This window comes from Camponotus vicinus, unplaced genomic scaffold, assembly GCF_025532165.1.
Source record: "Camponotus vicinus isolate PSW18456_S1 unplaced genomic scaffold, iyCamVici1.0 SCAF_11, whole genome shotgun sequence".
Lineage (NCBI taxonomy): Eukaryota > Metazoa > Arthropoda > Insecta > Hymenoptera > Formicidae > Camponotus > Camponotus vicinus.
This window is the reverse complement of record NW_028141947.1, coordinates 10,102,468-10,127,314: the sequence shown is the minus strand read 5'-3', so window position 1 is coordinate 10,127,314 and position 24,847 is coordinate 10,102,468. Positions and strand designations below refer to the sequence as shown.

The following is a 24,847-nucleotide window of genomic DNA, read 5'->3' as shown; positions in this document are numbered from 1 at the left end:
TTCTCCGCGTTCACCGCGCGTCCGCCAAGCACCTTCGCCAGTCTCCTCCTCGTCCGTATTCCCTTTTCACCCGGTAGCGCCGTGTCAACAGCCGAGGCTACCAATGACGCGGTCGTATCAATTGGAAATTGGCAGATTTAGATGGCGAGGGGCGCGCTAAACCTACCAATCTTCAGTCGCGGCAATAATCTGGGTCGCTGTTTGCGCGCATTGGGAATCACCCGTCGAAGATTCCTTCATACGCATAATGCGTACGATTCTTCCTACGAAAAAGGAGTAAAGCTCGTGAGAATGGCAGCGATTCTCTCTCTTTTGACATTTTTCGATGAGACTCCTGTCATTTTTTCAAACTATTTCCAACCGTTGTGATATATCACGATATTTCAAGAATATTTATTTCACTAAGGCTAAATCATTATATAACACATTAATAAAATTGCGTTAAATATATATATATATATATATATATATATATATATATATATATATATATACACACATCACATTTAATTTATATATTAAAAAAATAGAGAGAGAGGAAGAGGATGCTTAACGCTAATTGATATTTTGTTTGTTATTTTCTAACCGATTATAAAATATAATTGCCATTTAATTCATTATAATAGTAATAACATGTGAAAATTTTCAAAAAAATATCTTATATTTAGAATAATTGTAAAATTGACATTTAACTTGCTTAAATAAAAGCCATCTATATCGATGCAATGATAAAAGTATCTCGTCGCAATCTTTGTCACTTTAAATCTCTTATGCTATCCTTTTAACAATTCGCCATATCATATGTGTGATTCGTTTTTATTTGTCGGATTATAATTTCGTTTTGTCATTTGCAAGAGGAAAGGATAGCGGCGGCTCTAGATCTGTCGGATAAGAGACACATTGCTGCCCCCGCGCGTCAGTTTCCATGGCGGCGATGTGTAACGTGTGACGTTCGTACTCAGCTGAGGGTGACATAAACTTATATTAAACAATAAAATGCAAATAGAATGCTTTATACCGCGTGAGGCGGCCTCGCTGCAACTCGGGTTGCATGCAGTCCGACTTTCGCTGCATTTCGCATGCCATATATGTATACAGGGTGTTTTCACAGCTTTCTCGAAAAATTCTAGGGACAAATTCTGCAACAAATGTGGAATTTTTCTTGGGCGAAATGTTCAGAAAGATCTGTTTATGTAAAGATTTTTTACACCAGAAAATATGTCCCGCGAATTAAATTTTAAACACACGAATGATAAAAATTTATCTCTCAGTTTTAGTTTATTTCGATATATAAATTATATTTCATGAGTATAATGACATCGATATTTTTATTAAGAAGCAATTGACATTAAATTAACCAAAGAATTCGTCAAAATATCTTTTATCAGGTTCTTTAACGCAATTTTCGTTAGATTTAGTTAAAAAGATATTTATTATCAGAAACTAAGAGAGGAAGATGTAATGTTCAATAGAATTTCCGTTAAAGAGAAATCGGCTCTAAATAGTTCAAAGAATTGGCGAGCTAAAGGAACGGTGATAGTTTTGAGTCACCGTGTGTGTAGCAACGTATACAGAGAACCGTCGTACAATTGAGTTTGCCGTGGAGACGTGGTTGGTTAGAGAGCTCACCGAGAGCAACAAGAGCTTGGTCCAAGCCGAGCCCGAGAGGACGTAATTAAAAAATCACTCGAAGTGACCAATAAAGGTGGCGACTGGGCTTATCTCCTTCACATGGCAAATCCTATTGCGGCCCGTTCAAGGAAACTCGCCGTTCTATAGACTATTGTTCAGCGGCTATTATTTGTTCCTGTCTTGATTAACGGCGTACTTTTATTACGCTGCTTTTGAAAAGCCGCAGTATTACGTAAATATTACATTGTGGCCGTGCGCAAATTGCAACTTTGAATTCTACGCAGTGCAAGATGCGCAGGATGTATAAATTTGCATTAAAAAAAACAATTTCGCGTTTGCGTGACATTTTACGATGTGTATTCATAATTAATGTTCATAAATTTCATAAATTTACACACAAAACATAATCACGCGGAAATAAAATTATGATTATAATTTTCTTAAATATACAAATAGTTAAATAAATAGTTTAATAAATATAACAATAATACACAAATAGTTAAATAAATAGTTTAATAAATATAACAAATAGTTAGCAATAGAATAATAGCAAATAAAGAAATTTGAAGATTAAAAATTGCACGAGCATTGTATACAATATATGTATTATGAATAAACTCTTAATAATCTATATCTATTTATTTAATATCTAGAGAGATTTTTCATAATAATTTTATCTTTGGTTTGTTTTTTTTTCTGCGCACACAACTGAAATACATGTTTGAAAATTACTGTAAAAGAGCAAAACATTTTAATATAATATAAATATAATATAAAATATAATATAAATACAATATAATATAAAATTTATGCGATGTATAAAATGAGATATCACGAAACATTTAAATTTGATCAGAGTTGAAATCTGCGTCGAGGGTGGCTGATAACTACCATTATTATGATGCTCAACTTCATTTTTCCAGTGAAATATTTCTGTAACTGGTCTCGCAGAGATGCGTTCGGGGCTTGCTCTATTTACTGTTCCCGTTCTCCGTGTTCTTCTTTCGCGTGGCCAGTCAGCAGTATTTTAAAGCGTGTCTTTTTGCATTGCCACCATCTGGAACATCGCTCCTCCCCCGGCGTTAAAAACGCTGGTACTGCGCAATTACCTCGGAAGTTCCCGCGGACAACGCGAGCTTCTCCGGACGATAAATAAAATGTAAATGATTTCAGCGGCGAATAAATTCCAGCGGCGCGCCGGCCGAGAGGGCGGAAGTCGAGAGGAAGAAGGACGATCGAGAGGGACCGGGGGTTGCGAGGGTGGGTTGAAGGGAGTTCGGTAAAGTACGTCGTTATAAATGCACTCGGTGCACGCGAGACGAATTGTTCGTTTATTTCAGCCAACTTTAATTCGTGTTCCTTCTTTCGGTATGGATTTTCCGAAACATTTTTCCCACATTAATGCTCGACTATTGTATTGAAATCAGATCTGACTACTGTGCAAATATTTTGTAAGAGGTGTTATAGAGACTACGTTCTCTCTCAGCTTATTTCTCATCTTGCTTGTTTTTTTATAATTGTCTTTTAATTTACAATAATTTTTTCTGCTTTGTTGTTATGAAGATAAATAAGTAAGACTTTGCTAATGATATGAAATATTATACTTTTTACATTTTATCCAAATTTCATAATTTATTAAATATAAGTGTTGTATTGTAGTTAATAGTTAATTACATCACATATATAAATTTATATCCGCGTAACTTTTCTGCGCTTTGTCTTCATATTCATCTTGTACATTCATAACTTGCATAAATCATATTTCTGTCGAAGAGAAATTAAATACATAAAAAGTTTAACTATAGCCAATAAGGAAAAGCAGGTTATAAAAGAAATGTGTATCCTTACTGTGTAAGAGAAATAAGATCCACCGAATAATGTTTCCATACGAAAGGCAGGAAGAAGCTACGGTAACGGAAACGTGCACATGTCGCCGACAGTCCTGTCACGTTATCGTCACGTGTCGCATGAATCGAATGTTTTACCCCCTGAAAAGGCACCGCCTTTTCCGAATGCGTTTTATACCGCGGATCTCTGTGAGAACCTTGCATGGATACGCGAAGATCCGACGGCCCGTCCGATCCTTTATGCGATCCATATTTCCAAGGATACTCGCGGAATATGAAGTCGAACGATGGCTCTGGCCTATTTATGGCTTAGACCGCCGCACTTCGTAGCTTGTTATGCGACATAGGATTCACTAGACATCTTTGCGTCTCGTACGAACAAAGTGATGCTGCGGATAGGATAGGAATTTTATTCAGAAAATAGAGGTTCTTTAATCAATAAATTGATATAATGACTTTTCATCAGGTTATATTTACATTTGTTACATTATGCATTCTTGCCATTCTTTTATAATTGGCCTTCTTTTTCTGATTCGAAGATATTATATATATAATTAAGATATTTCTAATAAAAAGAGGTTTACTTTCAAACGGAATTTTCTTATATAATTTTTATTTTTTATTTTACATTTTATATTATAATTTTATTTAAAAGTTATGATTATAACTTCAAATTTTCAGACAGATTAAAATTGATTTAATTTCTCTTTTTAATTTATATATGTCTCACGTTTCTTCATTAAAATTTTTGATCAAACGTAAAAAGAAATTATAAAAACAGCAAAATATCGAGGGAAATTATTTGATATTTTCGTTGGTATTTCTTCTTGAGAGAGGAAGAAGGGTGGTCAGATAATATGGCCGAAATTGTTCGTCGTCTGAGACGCGGGTGGCGTCTTAGAATGCTGACAGGGGCGGAAGGCGCGGGACGTCGCAAGTATTCGCTAATGTAGCTCGTAGCTCTCGCGGGATAGGAGTTTGCTATGGCCTCCAGTGACACTTAGAATGCGCGGTCCTTATCCGAATCTATGCGAACGCTTATGCAGTGGGCGACTCGTCGCGCACATTCGAGAATCCGAAAATTGCATTCCTGGCACTCGCCTGGTAAACGGCGCCTCTTACCGTTTCTCTGCACCTCCATTCCGCGTCTCTACTCTCCCCCTTTTGTCACAAACAATATTTGCGTATTGTTAATGTATAGCATATCTCAGCATATCATATTATCACATTTTTCTTAATCGCAATATACAGAGAATAAATTAAGGCATGTTAAAGTGCTAATAGTGTTTCAATTATAATAAGCAAGGAATTAAATAATTTGTCATCAAGTTAAACAAATGATGAGATCTGGTTCTAAAATATGTAATGAGTGAATTTTATTACTTTATCTAAACATTTAAAACAAATTAAAAACAAGTTTATTATATATTATTAGATATTTGATAAGATATAAAAATTGCTGCTTAGACGCGAGAGAACAGTATATATAATTGCATGCAAAATATATTCTCGTTATTATGATGAAGAATTCTCTAGCTTAGAAGATAAAGAGAACGTTTACTTATATGTTAGATCATTTTATATAATCATTTCGCAAAGCACAAATAAAATAACGTTTTTCTCTCTCTCTCTTTCCCTCTCTTCCTTCTATCTCTATATCTCTTCCCTCTCCGTTTTCCACGAGTGCCGCAATGGAGGATATGCGACGAAACCAACTTTCGGAATTAGGTTGCATCGTCGAAGCTACGGGCCGCACAGGCGCTTCGTTTTCGAATCCCTGCTGCGGCTTAGAAATTCATCCCATCCGTGAAACGAATTTAGGCTGTGGAATGAAGCAAAGCTCTACAGGCGAATGCTCTCCTTCCTTCTCTCTTCCCTTCTCTTTCTCTCTCTTTCCTTTATCTACTCGGAGCAATGCCATGCATCTTGTCACTTACTTTTGTATGTATGTGTTATTACACATACATGAGAAAACCTGACGAGAATCGCGAAATTATGCGGAGATTCAACATGTTAGATGTAAATGTAATTTTTACGACTTGGCAAACAGCATAACAAAGCGCAATTTAGAAATAAATCCTGACTTAACGATAGGCATTAGGCGATATGAAGATAAACTAGAAAAATCTAAGGCAATTAACAGATTAATTTCAAATTAAAAATTAGATTAATTTAATTTTCGTAAACAAATTTTTTTTAACTTTTTTTATTTAACTATGTGAATGAATTATTAACATAATATTATATCAATGATGAAATTAACCAGGATTTTGATTATCTCATATAAATCGTTCAACTGTAAAATCTCCACGTTCTTTATGAAATGGAAATATTTGACAATTTGGGACAAAATATCCTCGCAATATTGTTAAGATTATAGGAGAATGGTTTATTCTCAATTTTGTTGAAGAAACGTGTTTCTTGAAAACTGAAGGAAAGCTGGACCAGCTGGACAGACATGTCGATGCCGAAGCGCAAGTGAAATATGAACGAATAGATAATAATGCGAAGGAATGAAAAACGAACGAATGAAAATTTTCTATCGGAAATGTCGCGATTGCTGGAAAGCGGATTACAAAGACGAACGGCAAGTCGCCGCTTGCGAAAATCCCGATTTCTCATATCGTGCGATTGAGAGCGCAAGAAAATACGTAAATAAGCTTTCTCAGACCAACGGAAGTGAGATATATTTATCTCTGGATATTTAGCTAGTTTTAGAAGAAAAGTTAAATAAATAAAATTTATAAAGAACATTTATTATTAAATAATAACAAAAATTTAACTAACATTTAAAAATCTAAAAATAGTTAAATAAGATAAATGGAAACTGATAAATATTTTCACTCTTGCGATCGAGATATTCTCGAACGAATCTATTTTTCATCGCTTAATGAAATGATAAACTTTTCAAAAATTTCATAATGATTCAAGACATCTTTCCCAAAACTGAAATGTTAGAAGTAAGCTCTTCCTTCTTACATGTCGTTATGTCAAACAAAGGCCGACGATACAATAAGAAATTCTTCAGCATGCGAGGCGGACGTCACGTGACACGACGATACGAACAGTAACGTGACGTAGGGACAAACGAAAACGAAATCCGCATGTGGATGTGTCGCGACGTCTCGATGCGTGTGCAAAGCGTCGCTTCTCGACGGGCCGGATTGTAAAATGGCAATCCGCGAGATTATTGTACGTACAAGAGATTTACCGTCCGTGGCCCTTTCGCCGCGCCAAAGGTCGGCCGAGGTCGCTATGGCAACAGACAGACGGAAGCTAGCACCTACCCTTCTATTTCCCCGGATGCAAGCCGTCGGCCCGCCGTCTCTCGCCCTCTTTGCGTCAAGTGATTCTGTTGCATCGCATCCTGCGGCCTCTGCGATACTCTTTTTTTTTCTCTCGTATTTTTCCTCTGTTTCTTCGCCGTCTCGTTCCGCGTCGTCTCCTCGCTTGCTGTCGGATTCTCAAACTTTGTTGCGAACTTACTACGCTCGATGATTCTGTTTGTTGCGGTTCTTTCTTTCTGTTGACGGAATTTTCGATGACTAAAAGGATGATATAACTTTTGCACGCATGTTATCAATCTTAACACGCTGGCTCTAGCTGGTGTGGAAACATGTATGCTCATTGAAAATATGAAAATATGTGTTTGATAGGCAGAGAGTATTTTTTTACATTTTGATTATGCTTTATATTTTCTGTGAATACAATATACATTCTTGGATAGAAAAAAATTATAAATCGAATTTATAGCTCATAATAATGCATAAATCAAATAATAAGCGTATTTTCGGATGCACATGTAGGATTAACTTTAATTCAATGAACAAATTTTTAGCTGCTATAAAGCTGCTATAAAGCATATTTTTTATTAAATTAATATCAGAATTTAATTTATTGGATTAATAAATGTAATGTATGTACTTTAAAATTTGGTTATTACTTATAATACTTATAGTATTGATAATAACGCGAAACAAATAGTATACAAAACTTATAAAATAATCTTTCTCTTTAATTTATTCGATTATATTCAATTATATTTATAATTGAAGAATTGAATAACGTATATATTATATAGTAACACATAGCAAAGAAACAGACACGGAAAATTTTATGCAAACTTTGTGATGGCATCAATCTAAAACAAAAATGTTTAGAGAAATGATTTAGCTGTTTAGAATTTTATGATGGGTTGTAATTAAATATTTGTAATAATCAGTCAACAAGACGCGTGACGAATATTTAGGACGATATCAACAGGTGGCCATCTGCTACTTTTTTTTTCTCCCTGCTTCTTCCTCGGTCTTGGTATATCCGGTGTTGGGTTAGCACACGCGAATCGTTTAATTCGTAAATAACTTTTTACCGACGACTGACCAGTTAATATTTTCAAGCATGTTTTCATGAGATAGATTGCGTGCTGTCTACGAATCATCGCAGAATCTGATAAATTTCCGTGTTTTCTGCTAATTAATTGAGCTGTGAATTTTTCATCCTTTGTATTCTTTTGAATTAATCCTCGATTATTAGATGTAATAATATAGATGGAAAAGATATTAAATATTTTAATATGTAATAGCAAATTAATTAACCTATTTTTTTAAAATATATATCTGAAACTGAAAGTTGAAAAGTTTGGAATTAATTCTCGATATACAATGTGTTTAAAATTGTTTTCCACGCTTAAAATATAATGGCATTGTTAAAACTGATCCCACCATCGTGGAATTAAATTATGATAGTCGACAGTTTATATTAATAGAGAATAAACTAAAGTTGAAGGCTTTTATGAGAGGAAGAGCCGAAAAAGCGATGCTAGAAAACGCCAAGTCAGGATCGCGCGCGCTATCAAGTTATTTCAGCGTTGTGAGATAAGCTTTATCCTCCACGGTCATGAATATTAACGAATTCCGGCGCAGTAGGATGGACAAGACTTGAAAGGGACGAACTGGACTGCGGTGTGTGCGTGACAATCCGCGAATGAAATTAATTTTCCAGCTCCGCGACAAGCCATTCTCTCTATATGATGCCTCATCCAACATAAATTATCCATCGAGAGGCGAGCATAAAAGGAATATCAAGCATTTCTTCGACAACACAAATAAGCATAAAATATTTTAAAAATCAACATTCGATTTTATAGGTGAACAAATGTTGCGAAGAAAAGATATATTAATCATGATAACATTTCTAACATTATTGATCCTGCATCGTATGAAATGCTACGAAATTTTTCTCTCTTTCTCCATTATATTGTAAAAGATCATTTCTTCTAAATAAAAAACAGAAACAGAATGTTCGTTTTCAAAGGGATTAAAAATCACACTCGAGCGAGAGTGACCCAAGAAGTTTACCGACAAATCAGACAGAAACGGATTAGGTTTCTCCTCGTCCTAGCTTGTTACCGTACTTCCGTCGTGCGGAGAACAATAATTCCGTCACTAATTGAGTTACGTCGCGGCCTAAATGCCCGATGAATATTCATATTTTCCCTGTGTAGTACCTTGCGTTTCTCGTTGCGCCGCCATGGGAAGAAAAAAGTTGTCGTGAATTAAAAACTCAGTAAAATTAGAAAATTGCGTTTGCCCATAATTTGGTAGGAATGTTGCGAATTTTTACTATTTCCATTTTTTTATATATTACGTTTTTTCCCGTATATTAACTCTTTCAAGATTAGAGAAGATCATAATCTTTAAGAAAAATAAACTGATAAGATATAGTTACGTTTATGAAAGATATGAAAATATATAATCGTGATAATAATATTATATAACTAACACAATATTTTATTATGTAACGTATACTTTGCCATTTGCGATAATCATCAGTACAATTACCTAGATAAGCTAGCGACTATAATTAATTAAAAATGTTTTGCTTTTAAATTGCAATATTTTATAATTTCCATATCGCAAAAAAGATTGAAAATTACTATTAACAAGCATGAATCTTCTGGAATATTACGGATAGAGAAGTAATATTCTTGCAGTTTTGTAAGTCATATTTCAAAAAATTTGCACTCGCTTAATCAACTTTCAGGATGATAGATACTTATACATGGAGGAAAAGTTTGTCGGTATATAATGCAATAATGTGATAAAATAGAAATACAAATTCGTTCCTAGGTACATCGCAATCTCATACTCTCGTACAAGAACTTGCCACCTTATCATTAGCGGCGAACGACTGCAGCTACGGATATCGTTATCGCGTCGACCACACCGAGCGAGCTATTGAGCAGATTTTTCCTCGCGTTTTTCCTGCTCGAGACTTAAACGTCTCCCCTGGTCGCAGCCCGCGGCGGCCGGGGCGGGCTGACTTAGGGAGATTGCGATTTGCATAATGCAATTCAACGGGATCCCGTTTCAAGGAAAAGTCAAGAAGAACAGGGCAATTACAATGAGACTTCATGGGACGCGGCGGCTTTCACGGCCTTGCTACTGGCCACCTAGACGATGTCAGCTTTATAAATATTCAGCCGGTCATTAAGGCGGCGAGGATAGAGAGAAGCGAAGGGGCGAGAAGGGAGAGAAGGAGAAGCGGAGATAGAAGGAAGAGATGGAAAGATAGAGAGAGAAGACTAAAGATAAAAGGAGATTTAAAAAAAGAAAATGTAAAAGAGTCGTCCGCAGCTTGACGCGTTCTTGTGCTCGCTCGTGTAATGCGATTCGATGTACTACCGCTATAATGGCGACGAGAGTGTGTGTGTGTGTGTAGTGTGTGTATGGATGTATATGTGTGTAGCTAGCTTTTAATGCAGCCGCACAGCTTGTATCCGGAATTATTACGCGGTTAAGTTGATCCCGCGGAAACATTTCAATTCACGTCGCGGCGGAAGTCCTGCGAGAGCAGTTTTATGAGCGCAAAATGAAAAGCTATTGTCTTGCTGGAGAATTGAAGGGGAACATTACGGATATAAAAAGTTGGAGATTTGAGATTCTGGAATGACTTTATAATATTGTTTAGTTAAATTTATCATCTCTTTTTTTACACATATTGTAATTGATGAAGTAGAAATAACGTCATCGTACGACATGCGTTTCAATTTTTTTTTATCTAATTATTTCATCACAATCGGTCGTCTTTCTCTTTGTCCTGTTATTAAAATTAATGCTACAACTTTTTTCTACATAAAAAAGACATTTAGTTAATAAAGAATTAATTATATATAATCCTTTTGAATAGTATTTTATTAAGTATAAATTGTTATTAAAAGTAATGTGTTGAGAAGCATCTCAATTGCTTTTATTTAATATTTAAAATACAAATAAATGAAATTCTCTTTCCTTTTTTCTCTGTCTCTGTACAGCAGTTTCTGCAATAGTTTATACAAAACAAGACGAAGAAGAAGAGATTGTTTAGCAACACAATATCTCATGTAAACGCGAAAAGAGGGATAGCGGGGAAAGCTACTCGGAAGCGAGTCGGAAGATCGGCGAGCTTCGCAGCGAGTTTCGCATGTTTCTCGCCTCGACGGTGGAGCTTGATTGTCTACACCTCGGCGGGAGGCAAGCGGATTAAAGCGGTTAGTTAAAGAGCAGTTACCATACAGTCGGTACGACAAAGCAGCGAGGTGGATGAAAGTTTCGAGGTGGCGAGAGACGTAGCGAACGGGGCGAGGGACGTCCGGGAACGAGGGGGAGACGCCCCGGCGGAGGAAAAGGAGCCGTTTTCTAGACTCTCAACCCGGTGATGGTGGTGGAATGCGCGTGGGGTAGCGCGCTCGCTCTTATCCCCGAAACCGGGTCCGTAACTGGCTTCAGCTACGAAGCTACACCGGCCCGAGCCGGGTATATCGTAGCCGACTGCAATAGCAGAAACTGTCGGGCTAAGTAACTGCCGGTACTTACAGTAAGTTCGCGCGCAATGAGACCGCCTACATAAATACACCTAATACACTGGCGTCCTCTTCCCCCGGCCCTCTTCCTAGGTCGTACCCTTATCCTACCTCGCGGTAAATTCTCCAACTGCGAGTGTAACCTTTCGACGCGATACGAGAGTAAAGGTATGCGCGCGAGCTGTGTCGAGCTGATTTATCTTGCATTTTATTATTTCCTCCTCTTGTGCCTGACACATCTTATTCGCGGTGCATGGTAAAATCGTGCTCGGTTATATTACAATAGCGGCGGGATGTGTATGCGCAGTACGCTGTTGTTAAAATTAATGCTACAACTTTTCTCGATATAAAAAAGACATTTAGTTAATAAATAATTAATTATATATAAACGTGGTAGATATATAGAGAGGTTTCTTGACAAGTTTATATTCTCTTTAAGTTTTATGAGAGGTTATTATTATTCGTGCGATTAATGTTTAATATACCATAATTTTATAACTACGCTGAGAAAAAAGTTGTTAATTTGATTAAAAGCGTTTACTTGATTATAATTTCTTAGTAGAAATATTTAAATACTTAAGTTAAATATATATTTAACTTAAATACTTAAATATTTCAACTAAAAAGATAATCAACGAAACGCATGTAATCAAGTTAACAACTTTGTTTTCTCGGTCTATTTATTATATGTGCATATTTCAAAACAAAAAACAGTTAATCATACAAATTTCTTTTTCAAAAATTTATTATAAATCTATCTTGAGTTTTAAGGCAATTGATTATTTCATTAGAATGTTTGAAGAAAGACAATTGTTTAAAAAATAATCACTAGACAATTGTTTCAAAATAATAAAACTTTAAATTGTTGGAGAAATTTTAATTTTAGTAATTTATTTTACATAAAAAATACTAGCAGTATACATTTTATATTTATAATTTGAGCCACATTATATTTGTGAATACGGAAGATAAATATCTTCACAAATTTTAGACTTAACTTTTGAAATTATCTCAAAGTTATCCCTTCGTTATATCAAAGTCTTCAAATCCCGCGGAGAAACTTCCAATAATCGATGAACTTATACCGCAGATATCTCTGCCACTTACTCTTGGATTTTTATTTCTCAAATTACAAGCAAGAAGCTTCACGAATTTTGAACTGATTTCGGTCGGGATTTTTTCTCGCAGCACGTGTCCGGGATGCTCTTGCGTATGTTAGAAAGACTCCCTGCTCTCCTCTCCTGCGGTAGAGCAAGAGAGGCCGTGACAAACAAATGCACCACGTCAGCCCAGTGTGACACCCTTCCGTAGCTGAAACGACGGGATGGGAAGGTAAGCGAAAAGGGCGACGAGAGCGTCGGTGGACGAGGATGGGTAGAGTAAGGACGAGAAGAGAGAGGAGGCGGTGGTCGAGCGGTGGAGAACGAGTAGAAGGATGAGGAGCAGGATGAAAAGTAGAGGATCGTGGAAGCCGTGCTCAAGTAGACAAGGGACACGTCAGCCGCCATCCTTCTCTACTCAGCCTTTTATAGATTATTCACGTACAATGGTCGGGGGTGACAAGTGGCGCGGTGCACGGGGCCTCGATGGTACGATGGGTCCGCCAGATGGATCCCTTCCTTTATCCTGGAGATGACTGTGGAGTGGTCCTCGACTTTTCTGATATATCGTCATAAGATTCGTGACTCGCCGTGATACGATTCCTTTCGTCATTCATGCGAATAATTGTCATAAATAAAGGACGAATCTCTTAGAGTTTGAAAAAATGAAGATTATATTGTAGCATTATATTAAGAGAAAAATCTATAAATCTATTTTTTCTCTTTTAATTAAATTATAATATTCCGGCTTGATGGATTTTTTGGGAAAATGTGACAATTTAAATCTCTTGACGTAAAATCATTATTTTTAAAATTATCTAATAATAAAATATATTTGAAACTAAATGTGTGAAATGTAGCGATAAATATGTTATATCTGTTTCTTTTTATATTTTCATTTTGTATAAAAATAAATAAAAATCGAAAATATTATTTACGACGACGATGAATTCGATCGCATATGTGAGTGATAAAATACCTCGAACATCTCGTTTTTGCTGCATAATAGATTATGTTGTCATCGTACAATTGGTCAATCTATACTATCTCAATGATAATTGGTGACCTGCGAATTCTAATTAAATTCCGGTGCGATGTTCGGTGGAAAATGGATGAATTATTCGCGTGATTTTCCGAGGGCAGTGTCCATGATTTTGGTGTACATTGGGCGTACACCGTCATAAACGCGATGTCGTAAAAGAGAGCGTGGGAGAGACAAAAAGAGAGTGGGAGTGAGAGAACGTCCGGACGGCCTCGTCGTTTCGTTGTATGCAAATGCGAGCCGCCCGTGGTGTTCTCGCTCGTGTTGTTTGGCGTTTTAATGCTGATTGGACGACTGCCGATTCAGCGGCTGTTCGTTTGCCGCGATTGTGCGTTCCGCGAAAATCTCCCAAAATTCGGTATATTGTCGTAGCCGCATGAGCGAATCGCGAGCTCAGTAACGTCGAGTACCTTCATGTCCTGATTCGTCTACAGTGCTTTTCACTTATGTTCAATTCTTTAAACAATTTTAATCAATTGTTGAAAAGATATATTTCTTGGTAGAAATTAGAAAATTGACAAATTAGACAGTCAGAAATTAGACAATCTCCCTTGATGTTAATCTTCCTTGATAAATATCAAAGAAAAATTAATCTTAAATTGTCAAATTTAAGTGAAAAATTTCTTGCAATTTCTGATTTGTAGGTACATTGTAAATTTTTAATGATTTTATTAGATTCGATAGAGAGCATTTATGTGAAATCAAAACTGAAAATTAAGAAGCTGTTAATATATCATTTAATAAATTTTTTGTTGATATAAAAATTGTACACATTCTTATACACGGTTTCTGTATGTTAATTGTATAGCAACGTTGCGATATCTATGATAGCTACTGCGATTCTTTGTTATAACCAGAAGTAAAATTAATTGTATACAACGCCACACTAGAAACATAGAACTTTCTATTGTACATTTTGTTGAACTTTACTGATGCGGAATAACGATCGCTGAGATTTTTATCTTTCAATTTTGTGTACGTAATGCGTGCATCGCTACTTCTCCATTCTTCTTAGATGTACCCTTTTCAACTTTGTTCGAAATCGTATCGCGTGCTTGAAGAAATCGATATAGAAAGAGGAAGTCGTCGCGACGCTTTCACGCAGTTCGTGCTAGATGCACGAGCACCGTAGACGCGAAGGAAAGAGGTGATGGGTGGATTGAAGGGTATGGGTCGAGGGCCCGGAGGGGTCGGCTCCATCAAAAATTCAATCCATACGAGTATTCGTTGTTTCGTCTGCGAAAAGAAAGCGGAAGCAGTAAGAGAGGCGTGAAACGTTTTGTAGAATTCTCGAGACGTTGCCGGCAGGTTTCGGAGGGATTCGTGAGCGGATGAAGGAGATGAGTGAGAGGAAGAGAAAGAGAGGAAAAGGAGCAACGGCGGAACCTGCCATTCCGCAAAACAGAAAAAGGTAGGCAGCCGAAGAGGAAAAGAAGCGGAAAAGGGGTTTGCACGAAAGGTGGAAGAGAGTATGAGCAGACGAAGGGGGAGAAGGTAAAAGCGGGTAGCACGGTGGCGCGTTTGGTTCTTGAAGCATGTGTGCCCCATAAATAACATGTAAATATTTTCAATAACTGCCGGGGCGGCCCCGGCATGAAAAATGCAAACCGCTTTGCGTCCGGCCCTCGACGCGTTGCATTCCCTCGTATCGTCGTATCACTCATCCCCTGTTCGTGGATCGGCCGGCGGCAGCCACCCCCTTAGCTCACGGCGTCGAACTGTCTTTTAATATATCCGTGTGTACACCATGTCTCGCGTGAAATTTATGATATAACGGGCCGTGCCGGGCCCGATATTCGTTTCGCTTTAATCTTTCAGTTTCCAATGTCGCCGGCGGCTCTTTCAAATTTGCATAGGTTTCTGAAAAATTATTAGCTACTCTCGTGTCTAGTATTTTCATTTGTATAAGAAATATTACTATAAAGTATCATTTTGTTAAATTTACAAATTTTTAATCTATAGTCAATATATCGATCATTTTTTCAGTATTGTTTTTGTAGCGCTATAGAGGTTTTAATATATAAAATAAATTTATTTTATTGTCAACTATAAAACGAAAAATTAACTCAGTGTTAATTTTTCTATTATAGATAAGCTTATAATAAATAAAGTCGATATATCTCGTGAAATATTTCAAAGTGATGAAATATTTCCTGCCAAAGTAATCGTTTTGGATAATTTTCAATTTACGGATTAAAAACCGACATTGATGAGTTACGTTAATGACTACTCTTAATCGCGGTTATAAAAAAGAGAAAATTACCTTATTTAGAGGATTAATACTATCGTATCCCGCGATTTACGAGAATTAATTAATGCAGAAATGTGTTACGCTTTCAGTTGGTTCTTTTTTATACGATCGTGCGCTTTGATGTATGTGCTACATCGAGATATGTATCTCGCAATTTATTCAATTGCAGCATGCAGTTACTACCTTTGTACGCGTTCACGATGGAAATACCATTACTATCAGTAACTGCTTGCTTCATTAATGTCGCGAGCAACATGCACACATTTATACTAAACATTTCCTTTTCGTTTGTTTATAGGGGCTTTGGGTTCATCACATTCGCAGACCCTGCCAGCGTAGATAAAGTGCTAGCACAGGGCAACCACGAGCTAGACGGCAAGAAAGTGAGTAATCGTTATATTTTACTAAATTAATTTTAATAATATAATCAAACCTTAAATTAATATTTCTAATTTTTCTATTATTAAATACGAACAACTGTATATTTATTGTCAATCAACTTTTCTATAGTTTATAATACTTTTATATTAATTTAATTTTGATTTTTGAAACATATGAAATTATTTTATATATGAGATATATCGGGAATATCGATTATATTGATTAAAGAAAGTAATTTCTTTTCCGCGAGATTCTTTTGATTACAAGTGCAATATTTACCGCGACAAGTGCAAGAACTGTCTTGTATTGTAGAAAAATATGGTTGGAAAAAATATACAAATTGTGCGTGCCTTGATCGAACGTGCGTCACGCGAGCAATTAATTTTCGCATTCAGTCGGAGCTGCCGTCCCGAAGTAATTGAAAGAGCATGCCACGAGTCGATCAAACCGATTGGTAACTGCAGTTCATAGGTATATTTCGGTCCAGGATGTGTTCCCAACATCGATTCCGGCAGCAAAATTTTATTCGCGTTTGAAACTTCATTAATTTAGCGTTCAAACGTTGTTTCATTTCGTTCGCTACAGCCTGAATATACCATTCATTACCTACATTTTATAATTGTATAAATAGTTCGGTTATTAACAAAATGTCTTCGCGAGTGGTCCGAAAAAGAAATCAATCGTAGGAATTAATTTAATATTTTCTTAAATAATAAATCTATTTAACATTATATTGTTTGTCACAATTTGTTTATTTTAATATTTTTAATATTGAAATTTTTTTCTATTGCAATATCGCTTTTTTGAGACACATGAGATTTAAAGTAAAGTTCAAATAAATCGTTTAATTTAAGATTAAAAAATTACATTTTTGAAGATTGTGTGAATTACGCGGATTAATTGAAAATTAAATTCTGACTATTTAATGATAGTTTGATATTTAATATTTGAAACTATTTAATCGTAACAAGACAAATCAAATATGATAATAAAGACATTTACATTTTTAAGTTTTATCAATATCGAAAAATCTGACATGCAATAAAATCTTTTTCTACTCTAATAAATTGCAGTTATATATTCAGAACGGCGACGCGCTTTTATTATTAAATTCGATAACAGAATTAAATCTATTGTAATTCAAGAGATGTAAATCGAAACAGTAAAGTAACGACTTATTCCAACTTTGTTTTATATCTGTCATGTCCCATGTTTAAAAGTGATAATTATTGCATAGCATCGTAAAAAACTTTTTCTAGTACTAGTTAAAATAAAGCCACGCTATTGATTGAGTTTCTACGTATAACAAATTTTTTCTCGCTATTTACCGAAAATATATCTCTATCGATTATCACCTTTTCCTAAGGGATACCTTACACACAGCAGTAGCGAGCACAGAACAATGCCGTCGGTGCGGCAATTAATCGTGGGTCGACGTAGTCGTTTGGCAAACGCGCCTCTTATTCGCTCTCTATTTCTGTCTCTCCCTTTCTCGGCAGAGCAATATTCGTGGAATAATATCGTAAGACGGCAAGCGGGCTGTATGGCGAGAGAAATAGTTGCGGACATTAGCTGTCCACTGTGCCATAAGTAGAACGACTCCAGCGCCAGGGCAGCCGCCTAAGTGGCCCCGAATACGCTTAAGCGAGGGGCAACCCCGTTCGTATCCCCGGCTCGCATAAATTTCGCGTAATTCGCTCCGGCTAATGCAAATTGCGAATGCACGGATCCGGAAGCTAACACCTTCCCGATAGCGGGAAGAGAATATCGCGCGTATAGGGCAACCGCCGGCGCATCCTATTAAGGCTCCCTCTTAAGGGATGAGATGTCCTCATCCTCTAGTACTCTATCTGCCTTTCTTCCTTCCTCCCTCTCTCTCTCTCTCTCTCTCTTTTTCTCCTCTCTCTCTCTCTCTCCCTTTCCCTCTGAACAAAAAGGGAGAAGCGAGAACGTACAAGGAATGCAAACGCGCGGAAGCGCCCGTTGCTTTGATTCGCTGACAAGTTTCGCCGCATTAATTAGCGCGGCCTTCGCCCCCGCTCTCGTTAACGAACCGGGGGACTCTTAACTTGCGCTAACACGCGAATATAAATAAAGTAGGACAAGAGCGAAACACGCGGTATATTCTACCGGTAAGTGTAGTTGTCACGAGAATATAGTTTCTCTTGCTTTGTGCTTCTCATTTTATGTGTATGAAGTTTCCTATAGAGAATAGAATACAAGTATTACCTGAAATATAATCGGAATTGTAATTTGTTGTGACATTTGTAAGCTTATAGTAATGATACGTCCCGTTAGTCGCAGATTAAAAAAGACAATTTTAATTAAATTATGTTAATTTTTTCATAAATTATATATAGATATATTTATACAGAAGAGATATAAATCTTAGAAGAACGATACAATTTATTAAATACGTGCATGATTGAGAAAAATTGAAAATATTTTGGCCAAAATGAGCGAGGAGAGATGTTTCCACGAATGCGAACTGGACGTCAATCCGATTATATATAACATTATCGAAAATCAGCGCAGGTTAGCTCACACGAGAGCAATTTTACGGGTCGATATGCCAGACGTTTCTCTCTGCCTGACATGGACAATGATTTTGCAACGTGCCGCGTAAGCACCCGCTGCGGCACAATGCTGATCGACGATCAGAATAGCCAGCAGATTCTGCTTAATCGGGCCGGGTGCTGATTAAAAGAATGCGCGGGTCGAACGTGCGCGTCCTCGTTTGCGTACCGTTTGATCTCGACAGGCGTAGCGGAAGTAGCCAAATCGGCTGTACTCGCGCATGTTTCGTCCATAATGCAGGCGCACGTAATACGGGATCCGGAGCTATTCTCCATTCTCTCATTGAAGATGAACAGCACAGATTTTCTTTGCTATACGGGACTCTACACAGATTAAAGCTTAAAAAAGAATAGTTATTACAATATAGTTACTAATAATATGAATTTAAAATTAGAAACAAAAGAGTTCACATTTTAAAAATATATATGAATAACAATATTTTATTCTTCGATCATATTTTACGAACAAGTTTTTTTTTATGTAATAAACCTGTAATTTTTAAGTGGTCAAAAGAATTGACATTATTTTTGCCAAAATATTCCATTTAAATTAAAAATAATCAAAAATGAAAAGATTTAATGAGATAAAGAATAATATAATTATATAATATATAATTATAGCTTTAATATTCTTGAAAAAATCTCACGGTAATTCATCAAACAATCCATACATAAAATTGTAGTTTTTAATTATAGAAGGAATATATGTTGCAGGAAAAATTTTATGAAAACTAAAAAATTTACATTTTAAACTTCTTGAATAAGTTCTAATTTCATGATTCCATTTTATGATACAACTACAGAGATGTACATGATATATAAAGATGACTTGAAATAATACGAAGAATACGGATGCGGGTGATGAGGTCTAAGAAGGAAATCGTGAGAAGGAAGGAACTTTCAAGGATGCACGCGCAATTGTGGAAACTCTTTAGAGCTCTGCATGGCCCGCATTCCTGGATACCTTCAGACGTCTCGACGGCTTTAAAGACGTATCGTACGAGAGCACGTGGCAGACGAGAGAGTCTCTCCTTTCCCTCATCCTTCTACTTCCTTTCCTCTTTAAAGAAGAACGTTTTTAACTCTTTTGAGAACATATCGGTTTTATTATACCAAGAACATTGTTAATATAAAATGCACAAACGATTGTTTACTTCCTTTTGACTATAATTTCTCCAACAAATGTGAAGTCAATTTTTCTTTCCTCTGGAAATACATCATATTTAATATTTTTCAATTTTTGTTATTCAAATATTTTATTTATAGAATTTTATTCATAGTTTCAAATATTAAATATATAGCTCAAAGAGATTTGTAACGCGCTGACTTGTTATCAATTTTGAAGAAATATTACATTAAATAAAGTAACAAGAAAGTAAAAGCATATATTTTTATTGAAGTTATCGGAGAAATAAAATTCTTGCGAGACTGTATGTATTAAAATATATACATTTTGTTGAGAATTAACTGAAATGGGGTAAAATCTATATAATGCTGAAATGCGGTTTTCCGATACTTCTGTGAATGTAGTTTATTATACTTATACAAATTGAAATTCTCGCAAATCCTGATTGCAATGTCGTAATGTAATTAAATGAGCTTTTTCATAAGATGGCATTAGAAATCGATATTTTTTAATATCGCAATTACATGCTCACAATAATATCAATTTTTATAATGACATAGATTGGAGTGGAGCATAGTGGAGAATTAGAGAGTAGAATCTCTTTTTGCTTCTTTTTCTTTTTATTTTGAAGATATGGAAGATTAAATATCGAATATTATACGCTTGTGATATGTTCAAGTCTTTGCAATTTTTTCTTGCTGCTATTTTATAGATTTTTAATTTACTTTATGTAAAACATTATTATAAACGTGCGCCTTTTCATGTATTAATCATTTGTTTCGAAAAAGTGATTAAATTTACAATTTGAAAACGTTGTAAATAATAACAATATATGGTTAATATTAGAAAAGATGGTCACAACTGGATTTGTGCGACTTTTAAACTAAACTGAATCTCTTTTTAATACTGTATTTCTAAAAGAGTCTTATCTAAAATATAATAAAATTTGCCTTCCAATTCTTTTTTTTATTATCTCTTTTTTTTTGTTTCTTTGCATTTTTTCTTTTTCGATCGATGCTTCTTAAATGCCTCGTGTGCGTTTCAAACTGTGGTTCGAAAAACGCTGAAAAATAAGCAGCGTCGCTCATCCGCGGAATAATTTATTTGGACAGCCCGAAGCCACTAAGCCCTGCGGAAATTGTCTGCAGTCCCTCACAAAACTCTGTGCTACCTCTCTCCTCGTTCTCAGTCACTGTTCTTTTCGGCCAACTCTTTTCACTTCTGTACACTTTCTTTTCTTACATCTCTCTCTTTCTTTTTCTCTTCCTCGGGTGAATCAACAATACGAGAAGCCTCCATTGTCGAATGCTTTTAAATTTGAAATACAAATCGTCCATCTTGCCACTTCTTATCTCGTCTATCCCACTCATTCTCTTGAGTTATCGTACATGTATAATGTTTGAAAAAAATCCTTCATTTGCATTTTTCCATATATCATTTTTTGTGTCCGCACATTCAAATCTTTTGATTTGATAGACTTTTCGAAAGAAATAAAATCTGAGGGCAATTGTTGATATGCGTTTCAAGAATATATACATCTTTTTATTATTTTTTTATATTATTTTTTATTTGGATTTGTAACGTATTTTTGTAATGTTAACTTCAGTTTTTAAAGTATTTGTTTGCTTGGAATATTTTAACGTTGTTTATTTATTATAACTTTTAAAACGATAAATCCTGAATTTTGACAGAAATCATTAAACTATGATCCAAATTGTGTTACTCCGAATACTTTTTCATATTGTTCACTCAGCATTAAGCCAATTCTTTATATCAATTCAAATCTGCAAAAAAGAATTATAATCTAAAGGATTTGCAATGTTAGTATTATGTGGCTTATTAAGATTTCGCTCGAGAGTGTTGATTCGCATCTTCCAAGAAGACTCGGGATTCCTTGGGAAACACAAATGTAATTAGAAGGCACGGAAGCGGAAGGGGGATTAGTCACTTTGTAATCGTAATTCGGGAAAGTTTATGGCCCGCGGTTTATGAAGACGCATCCCGTCGAGTCGCCGGGAAAGTTCTGGTTATCGCGCTAACGAATTAAACCGATACAGCCGGGTTGCGGCATCTGTTACTAACGGCTTAACTCACTCGCCCTTTGCGTTGGATATACGGAATACAGCCGGCATGAATATAAGTCGAAACTGGGGCACCTACATCAGACAGTTGCGGAAGGAATGGAAAATAAAAAAATCCCATATATCACGGGCAGAGAAATCAAGGAGCGGGATAGTGAATTCATGTAGCTGAACTATCTACGAAAAGAGCTGGGAGACTGCAGAAATAAAAGATGTTTTCTCACGTAATTTATTGTAACGATTCTTATCTTTTGTTATTGCGAAATTTATATAATAGATATATACATAAATGTAATCACATGTACATATGTATTTCTTTTGAATTTTCATGATACACTTTCATGAATATAAAAATTTTAATATAATAAAAATAAATAATTATATCTCATTTTTATTTCAAGATTTACTGTTGAATTACAATCAATATATAGGATTTTGAGTAAATTTTCATTGATAGTTGAAAGGATTACTGATATATTAGAATATTATTCAAACTTAAAAATATGAAATTATATTTAATCTTATTATAATTTTATATATTTTTTAACGTGTATAATAATATAATTAATACGTTAACAAAATACATTTTAATTAATGAAATAGATGAAACGGGCAATTAGCTTGTAAGTATCACAGTTAGCATGGCAGTGGATTTTTAGTTGATCGATTATTCGTCACGGTTTATGTATTCAACGTCTTTAGGGGAGCTTTAGGAAGGTTTTTGAAGGTATCCCTTCTCACAAATATAACAGAAAAGCCCACCCTTGCGGCTTTCGATGCCTCGCCCTTTGATTTCCGGCTTCAGAGAAATGCGATCTCATTAATGACGCATAACATCAACAGAAACTTTTCCGTTCAATTTCTTCTTCCTGTCACGAAATAAGCTATCGTCAGTCGAACAATCAGTACTAGAGATCTGTGGGAAAAGTGGAGTGTAGTTATAAATCATAAAGAAACAGGAAGCTTCAATCAAACAACTGTTATGCAAATGAATTTATGGCATATGACAAAAAAAGGAAAAGATATTTTAGAAAAATGATACATATATACAAATATATATATATATATTTGTACTGATTCTTCATAATTGCTATAGACATATTAAATTTATCTTTATTCATGTAAAACTGCTAAATTTATATTACATACACGTTTGCAGCCTTAACGAGCTTGGAAATTACAAATGTAAAAAAAAGGGATACACTATATCTTTCGTTAACAGCAAACATTTTATACTACAGCTGTATGTGTCATGTATATTGAGCACAGCGTTTAACTAGAAGCTGGTTATCAAATTTGTATGTGACACAAACAGAATGTCCACTACGCTTCCTGTATACCAAAAAGATTTTGATTCGGTATGTCAATTTTCTACGAAAAAATAGGGGCGATTGGAAACTTTACAATTTAGTGTTTCAATAGATGTGCCCGTTATTTTCTCGTTTCTAATTTTTAATCAACAAAAACACGTTCGTATATATTCTCTGTGTGATTTAATTGTTATATTTATATTTGCTGAAGCTTTCTCATTGACCTTACCTACAATTCGCTTTAATGACATTGAAGCTGACATAATCCATCAATTTTTAATGGCTTGTTATAATTTACAAGCATCAACGCCAACAAACGTCAATGAGGCAAGAAAAATTGCATTTGAGAAACCGTTAAAGATTCAACGGATGTTATCTGTCTCGTTGGTGAAGATTGATGGATCGTCAATGTCTTTAACGAGAATTTGAGGGAATTGATGAGTTGAAAGTTAAGTGCTTGTTTCATCAAACTTGAGATAATTTTTTTCTTGAATAATAAGGGTATTACGAAACAATATTAAGAAATATTATTTTAATAAAAATCAGTTTTAATCATAAATGCACGTATAATATATGATTAGTCCAATAATAACCGTTCGCTTCTGTTGATATATTTACTTCGTATTCATGGTCTTTTAAATGTAATGGCAAAACATATGGCTTCTATTAGAAAAATCAGATTATAAAATCTAAAAAATCTTGGAATAAAAAAATTAGATAATATTATCATTTATAGATGCAAATGAATATTTTATTTACATTTTATTTTATTACTTATTGTTTCTTAAATTCCCATTTTATTATTTATTATTAATAAATTGTAAAATTACTCAGAGGTTTTAAACTAGCACGATATTTCCTTCTCTCTTGAATCATATGGGTGGAATCCGTACGGCCTGTACGCTGTATATGACGATGTATCGTAAATGTAAAATACCGCGTGCGCGTTGTAGGCTGTAGGTGCCTCTGCCCCTGGTGTGCATGAAGTATAAATAATTAGTATAATATATAAGCGTCCTGTACGGCCGTACGCGGGTGCACCGAGCGCGGTTTATCGACATGACCCACGGCTTTATTTCGAGGACGGCTACATTTTATCCGTTAAATTAGCACGCGTTGTCCGGGATTTATGTCACTCGTTTTGAGGAAACCATTGCCGAGATAGATCATTTTGATGCGATATTAAGCGACAAACGGAAACAGATGCAGGATTCGATATTTAAAACAAAACACACCACCGGAGATCGACACTGCAGGTGTTTCATCTTATTAAATCAACATTAAAAGAGCGGGGCATGTGTGCTAAACGAACGGAATAAACGCGTTATCGATTTATTGAAAGCAAACTGATTTAAAGCTACAGAATTTAAGGCTATCTGCGAAAATAATGGACGTGGCGAATGCTGCGTGAGAGAAAAGCGAGATGCGTATGATGGTCCATTCTCCGCAACCCTAAGAGAGGACGGTGTCATGTTTCTTGATGCCGAAGATGATGCCCTAAAAGCGTTTCTCTGGCCGATTCCTTAACGCAACTTGAGCTAGTGACGGCGTGCGAAATTTTTATTTGCGATAACAAGCGATTAAAAGAAAAATAGGAAAAGCAAGGAAAAAATATGAAATATTTTTTTATGATATATTTGTCAAATATACTTATTGATATA

The 24,847-nt window shown here is 35.4% G+C and overlaps 1 protein-coding gene across 8 annotated transcripts in view; it reads left to right on the top strand.

The window, feature by feature from the left end:
• Window positions 1-24,847, top strand: part of Rbp6 (RNA-binding protein 6) — a 620,420-nt gene that overhangs the window by 355,373 nt on the left and 240,200 nt on the right. For all 8 annotated transcript variants that reach the window (XM_083081660.1, XM_083081663.1, XM_083081657.1 and 5 more), the window contains one exon: window positions 16,011-16,095. In XM_083081660.1, the coding sequence (XP_082937786.1) occupies window positions 16,011-16,095 (85 nt within the window). The remainder of the gene's footprint in view (window positions 1-16,010; window positions 16,096-24,847) is intronic.